Source organism: Apium graveolens, chromosome 5 (genome assembly GCF_009905375.1).
Source record: "Apium graveolens cultivar Ventura chromosome 5, ASM990537v1, whole genome shotgun sequence".
In the NCBI taxonomy this organism is placed as follows: domain Eukaryota; kingdom Viridiplantae; phylum Streptophyta; class Magnoliopsida; order Apiales; family Apiaceae; genus Apium; species Apium graveolens.
The window spans coordinates 80584331-80591338 of record NC_133651.1 but is presented as its reverse complement, the minus strand read 5'-3'; the positions used below and the strand labels follow the sequence as shown (position 1 = coordinate 80591338).

Sequence of the window (7008 nt, the reverse complement as noted above, 5' to 3'; positions counted from 1 at the left end):
TCATTGAATTTTTAAATCATCAGACAGGACATGGAAATAATGAGGCAAAACATCGCCTTTAACCCAACTACGTTCAGCTATAGAACTAGAGTTCCTCGCAAGAATATGAGCAACCTTGTTCGCGGAACGCTTTACAAAATTCACTCTAACATCATAGCTATGGAGATCCTTCAAAAATCCTTGGCATTCACTGATTATGCGACCCAAATAAGACAGGTGAATCGAAGAACACCTGAGCACTTGTACCACTGCAAGACAATCCGTTTCGACGATTACCTTCCTCGAGGACTTGAATTTAATCCAGCTCAATGCTTCACGAATACTGAGCGCTTCTGCCATCATTGGATCAATGTGTCCGTGCTTACCAGCTGTTTTCGCCTCCAACAAACTCCCTGTGTGATCCCTTGCAACCATAGCAGGAGCATAAGTGTTAGACTCTGCAAAAAAAGCCGCGTCAGTGTTAACCTTAATCGTGCCCTCCGGTGGTAGGTGCCAATGCTCATTTCCGTCTACTATGGTCATAAACCCTAGATAGTTATCAAACGTTTTATCTTGAGCAATTCTCCATTGATTAAGGGATAGAGTAGCTGACTTAACAAGTTCCTCAGGATCCAAACCTTTCTGATGCCATACAACGTTGTTTCTATTGTTCCACAGCACCCAGCTGATCATACAGATCCTTGCAAGTTGATCATTTGTGTCGTTGTAAGTACTAAAATGGATCCATTCCATAAAAGTTTGATCAGACCTTCTATGAACCCAAGAACATTGGTTTCAGAAGCATGAGGTTATAGGACATGTGACAAGTATATGTTCCACCGTTTCCAAGAATGAGTTACATACCGGACAAAGATAGCTGACATTTACTCTCCTTAATAACAGCTGATCCTTTGTTGGAATGCAGTTTGACAATGCTCGCCACATGAAAATCTTTACTTTTTGGGGAATTTTCAAATTCCAGATTCGACTCCAAGCTATAGTATTGCTGTTGTTTATTGCACTGTGATCTTTATCTTCCTGGATACATTTATATGCACTTCTGCACTATAATGGCCCATCTTTTCTATGTTCCAAGACCATGTATCCTCGTACATAGATCGCACCGGGATTGAAATAATAAGGTTAATGTCACTGTTTTCAAATATGTCCATTAATAAATCTATATCCCAGTCAGTACCTTCTGCATTCATCAAAGAAGAGACTTTCTTACCAACCAAGGCTTCGTGATTAGTCTCAACGTATGGATTGTTGATACACGGTAGCCATGGATCGTCTAAAATGCTGACATTGTTACCATTCCCCACTGTGCGAACTACACCTTTTTTGAGTAACACCTGGGCTTCCAGAATACTCCTCCAAACATACGAAGGATTGTTACCCAGCTTTGCTTGAAGAAAAGAACCCTCAGGATAATATCGAGCTTTGAAAAGCTTGCTAGCAATTGTGTCTTGATGTGTTATGAGCCTCCAAGCTTGACGTCCAAGAAGGGCTATGTTAAAATCATACAGGTGTCTGAAACCCATCCCACCATTCCCCTTACTTTTGCACATACGTTCCCACCGCATCCACCTTATACCTCCTTCCCTACTTGAAGAACTTTTCCACCAAAACTTCGCCATCATATTCTCAATATTCACACACAACTATTTTGGTAACAAGAACATCCCCATAGCATAGTTAGGGATCGATTGAGCCACAATCTTCAATAATAGTTCCTCACCTCATTTAGATAACAATTTTTTATCCCAACCCTCAATTTTGTTTTTGATTCTTTCCTTTAAGTACCCTAAGACTACAGATTTGTTCCTGCCCAACATGTTTGGTAGCCCCAGATACATGGTACCCTCCCCTGCTTCTTGAAATTGTAGCAAACTGATAATATCAGTTTTGTTTCTGTCTCAGTATTAATACTAAAGAAGATTGAGGACTTTCCTGAGTTTATTTGCTGGCCTGAAGCTTTTGCAAAAGTCTGGAGTAAACTTACTACTTGGGCTGCTTCTTCTGTCTTTGCTTGACAATAGATATAACTGTCATCTGCGAAGAAAATATGGGAGAGTGATGGAGCACTTCTCGCCACCTTGATGACAGCTAAAAGACGACGCCTTTCATAGTTCTGAAGCAATGCAGTAACACCCTCCATACAAATTAAAAACAGGTAAGACGACAGTGGGTCTCCCTGCCTGTCCCACGCTTTGGGAAAATATTGCCAAAAACTCGACATTCATGACTTATTTGATATCTAACATATTTGACACACTCCAAGAACAAATCTACCAGTTTACGCTGAAATCCCAACTTAAGCAAAACAGCTTCCAAATAACCCCATTCCACTCGATCGTAGGCTTTGCTCATATCGAGCTTTAAAGCCATCCAGCCTTTCTTACCTTTGTTCTTCCTTTTCAGATAGTGCATGGCCTCGTAGGAGATCATGATATTGTCTGTAATTAATCGACCAGGAACGAAAGCACTTTGAGTGGGAGATATAATATCGTCCAATACTTCCCTGAGCCTATTCTATAGCACTTTTGAAACAATCTTATAGCTAACATTACACAACGATATAGGCCTCAGATCAGACATTCAGAAGGGTTACTCGTCTTAGGAATCAGCAGAATGTCGGTGTCCGTTACTTGACGATCGAATTTACAGGACATAAAGAAATCCTGCACTAACTTTACCACATCTGCAGAGATAATATCCCAGTGCTTTTGGTAGAATCCCGGGCTCATTCCATCCGGGCCCGGAGATTTATCAGGATGCATACAAAACAGAGCTTTTTTCACTTCATTAGCCTCAACTGGAGCCAACAGATTGATATTTTGATCCTGAGTGACTTTCGGTTCAACACAATCAATAACTATAGACCACTCCGCGTCTGAAGCTTTGAAAATATCATCAAAATAATCAACCATAACTTCCTGTAGACCATTCTCCCAACCTGTCATACAATCACTTTTGTCAAACAATACATTAATATGATTATTTTTTCTACGTGCTTTAGTGGAAGCATAAAAGAATTTACTGTTTTGGTCTCCTTCCCTTAACCATAGTTGTTTACATCTTTGTCTCCAAAATACTTCTTGTTGGCTATATATTTCTGTTAACTCCTTAGAGTTATGAGAATGCAGCCTTTTAGAATCAGCATCTCGCCTTCCTTTCAATGATTGCATGACTGCCTTGCATTTCCTAATACATTTTTTGAAACTTCCAGTGAACTCCTCTCCCCATCTTGATAAAACTTCTGACCATGTTCCTATCTTGTCGTAGAACGATTTTTCGCTTTGGTCCCTCCAAACATCTCGAACAATTTCTTTTCACATTGGCTCTCTTAGCCAAGCATTCTCAAATTTCAATCTTTTAATGAAATTTCTGCTGGATTGATGGATTGGTTCCAAATATATTGGACTATGATCACTAGTTGAAATGCCCAGATTAGTGAGTTTGACTTCAGTGAAAATATACAGAAAACTACTAGAAGCAACTGCACGATCCAACCTAACTTCAATCATCTCAATGGTGTCCCGTCCCCTTTCCCATGTATACTTGTAACCATTTAGTTCCAAATCATTTAGATCACAATCCTCCAACATTCTTTGAAACCCCTGAATCAGCCAGATAGGATACATTCTACCTTCTTTTTTGTCCTCTTGACTCAAAATGTTGTTAAAATCACCGATAAAAACCCATGGCAAATTAACTTGATTATTTAACATTCTGATCAAGTCCCAAGTTTCTCTTCGTCTCGTACGATCCGGTTCCCCATATAAACAAGTCATCCTATAAGTATGCCATCCTTGTATATCCACCATTACATCAATAAGGTTTTTGTTGTAAGATAACACCCTTAGATCACTATTATTCCTCCAAAACAAAGCTAGGCCACCATTATGACCCTGCGAGTCGACTGCTAAAGCTCCTTCATACTTTAAAACAACTCTAACTTTCTCTACAATGTCACTTTTGCATAATGTTTCACTAAGAAAAATGAATCTGGGCTGCTTTTGGAGCACAGACTCCTTTAGGAACTGAATTGCCCATGGGGTCCCAAGCCCACGGCAGTTCCAGCTGTAGGTACTCATTTTCCTAGGCGAGTCCCTTTTACAGAACTCGCCTCTGGTCCGTTTTTTGGGTTTGTAGAAAAGTTTGTGTCATGATCCATCTCATGTGTATCCTCCTCTTCATGGCCTGTTAAGAGCTCAGTTGTTTGGCCCATTACATCATCAACATCAAGCCCATAATTAGTACATCTTTTTTTATTTTCCACAACAGTAATCCCATCATTATCGATTGTTGATATTTTTCCAAATTCCACAGGATTCTGTTTTTTCAAAACAGCATGATTCCCTCCACTCCCTTTATTTTGAATATCCTTATTCCCTTGAATTACTCCATGCATTGCAACAACTTCCTAATTTCTTGGGGGTTGACCTGTCGTCTCTGTAGGAATACTAGCGTTGTTTTCCACCGGATTCTGGGAATCTGAAATACCATCTCTTAACCATCGAGAACCTATCAACCTGGCTTGCCTCCTGGGCGGGTGCACGCATCCATACACCGTAAGGTTTAGTTATTTCTTCCTCTGAAAGATCAAATAACTTTCCGTAGAATTTCTCTGAATGTCCCAGAAGACCACAAATGAAACAAATTGTGGGTACATTTTCGTATTTGAAATTAACCCAAAACCAATCTGCACCAGTTCACCTTATTTTCATCCTCCTTTTTAAAGGTTTATCCAGGTCAATAGTGACTCTGATACGCATATAATCTCGCCATGTTCCTGTAAAATTTGATGAACAAGAATATATGTACGTACCAACATAGTTGCCTATTTCTTTCAGCACCTTTTCCGTCATGAATCCCACCCTTAGCTCATATATTTGAACCAACAAATCAATAGCATTGAGTTTAACTTCTCTGGGAACTTCACCTTGTTTCATACGTGCAATAATCAGAGCTTTACGGTTAAAGGACCATGGGATTCCTTCCATAACTCTTTTCAAATCAATCTCATGAAAAAATTGAAAAACATACAGATTTGTTTCGATCTCCTTAATGTGTACTCCTTTGCCCGGTTTCCACAAAGATGCTAGAGTATGCTGCATTGCCTGAAAATCCATGACTCCTTCAATAATGAATCTTCCCACCATGCATAGCTTATTATTAAATCCATGAGATATAACAATATGTTCATTTACATCTGTCCCTCCTAAAACAATACCTCCTTCCTCCTCATCTTTAAGGGTGATGTCATTCATCGCTTGAATGAGTTCACTCGTAGATGCCATAATTTCTAACAGGAAGCTTAACTTGTAAAACAAAAGATGGATAACAGATAGAACATGATTGTGAAAAGGTTACAGACTTTGGATTTCTGGACTGCTTAACAAACTAACATTTCACACCATGTCAAAAGACAAGACTTTTATGCAGACATATTACTAATCTAAGGTTTTGAACAGTCTAATAATCTAATTGCTTGGCATCTTAATATATTTTCACTCTCTCTTTCTTTCTTCTCTCTACCCTTCACTCTTTCCCTCTCTTTCTCCCCCTCTCCTCTCCTGGTTATGCAAAATCTATACGTACATAAATGTTTACTTTAATTCTAGCCTCCTTTGGTTGATTTGTATGTTTCTTTTACGGGGGCTTTAGTTATGGTTTGGTTTAGGGTTTCAATTTGACTTCAATTTGGGGTTTTAGTTGTTGTTCAAAACTAGGGATTTAGGGCTTATTTTTGGATTCAAGGGAAGGCGTCTATGTCTCTCTCTTCCTGTAATGCACATCTCTCTCTCGCTTCTCTCTCTATGCTCATATCTCTCTCTCCCTCTCTCCTTCCCCCCTCTCTTTCCCCCTCTTTGTATAAATATTTGCTTGGATTTTGTAAATTGTACTGTAATTAGGTACTGATTTTCTTTTAGTGCTTTATCTGGTAGATTTGTATTTATTTGTTTTTGTTTGTGTTGCGTAGAGAATACAAAATAATTTGAATTGTGATGAACAGCCTTGTGGGAAAATATTAATAAACAACAAATCAGCTAATATAGTTCAATATAATCATTTCTTTATTTAAGAAAGATTTTGTATTTCGAGATTGACACTTGCATATCATATACAATATTTTTGGTGTGTGTAATGCTGAGTTGTCTTCCGATATGCAGAACAAACCCCTTATTCCCAAAGTTATTATGCTTTATGTACCTGGCCTTGACGCAGGACTTTACTTGTCACAGTCTATGGTACTCCACAGTTTCAAAGAGTAATGTGGCATTCCAAGAGTAGTGTGAGCTCTAAGGTTGGTGACATTTATCTTTTCTAGCAGAATATTTGATTTATGCATTGCATTTCTTGAAAGTTTATGCTTTTAGTTTTTTGTTTCTTGATAGCTGTGTAGAAGATGGAATACAGACTATAGATGTCCATCTTACATACAAGGTGAAAAGAAAAAGGGATATTGCTGAGCCTATAAGCAAACCTGTTCTGAATCAGAATTCTGATCAAGGTATATATCAGCTATAAAGTTGTAGACTTGTAGTGCTTTCTGGGTTAAAATAAGTAAAATAGTAAACTATCTTCGATGCAGGGACCTGTGATTATGTTTTTGATCAATCCTTTGGTGATCTATCGAAAGATTTACCATTTCCCCTGTCATATTACACACTCACATGGAACGAACTAGAACAAAATGGTTACTTTCGTAGTCAACCAAGTGTCAATATATATACATTCTACCATTTCCTTTTTATCCTTTATTCCCTTCACATTTAAGTTGTTTGGTTGTTCTTGATAAAGCTGATGAGATACATCTTTTGTGCAGATTTTGTTTCAACTCTTCCGTGTCCTTCAGGAGCTCCTACCCACGAAAAATTGGCGCTTGATTGTGAAATGGTAAGGCAGGGTTCAGATGTTCAGTGTTGTTCGATGTTTTTGGCATGGAAGTGCTATATCATTATTATATGTATATTATATTTCTTTTAAAATATTGAAGTTATGTACTATATTCGTTCTTCT

The 7008-nt window shown here is 38.4% G+C and overlaps 2 protein-coding genes across 2 annotated transcripts; both read right to left on the bottom strand.

Annotated features, from left to right (window-relative positions):
* LOC141660212 (uncharacterized) lies at window positions 1-863 on the bottom strand. The gene is made up of 2 exons (XM_074467176.1): window positions 844-863; window positions 1-751 (listed from the first exon to the last, which is right to left on the bottom strand). Exons 1-2 carry the CDS (start codon window positions 861-863, stop codon window positions 1-3), a joined length of 771 nt encoding a protein of 256 aa, XP_074323277.1.
* A 2451-nt stretch (window positions 864-3314) lies between these two features.
* On the bottom strand, window positions 3315-4079 carry LOC141660211 (uncharacterized). Its single transcript, XM_074467175.1, has one exon. It carries the CDS (start codon window positions 4077-4079, stop codon window positions 3315-3317), a length of 765 nt encoding a protein of 254 aa, XP_074323276.1.
* Between the last annotated feature and the right edge of the window lie 2929 nt (window positions 4080-7008).

Excerpts from the sequence above, each read along its gene's own strand:
- LOC141660211 (XM_074467175.1), bottom strand. The coding sequence starts at position 4,079 with ATGAGTACCTACAGCTGGAACTGCCGTGGGCTTGGGACCCCATGGGCA.
- LOC141660212 (XM_074467176.1), bottom strand. The coding sequence starts at position 863 with ATGTCAGCTATCTTTGTCCG. Across the intron at positions 752-843 it reads ATGTCAGCTATCTTTGTCCG|AAGGTCTGATCAAACTTTTA; the intron begins GTATGTAACTCA and ends TTGGGTTCATAG.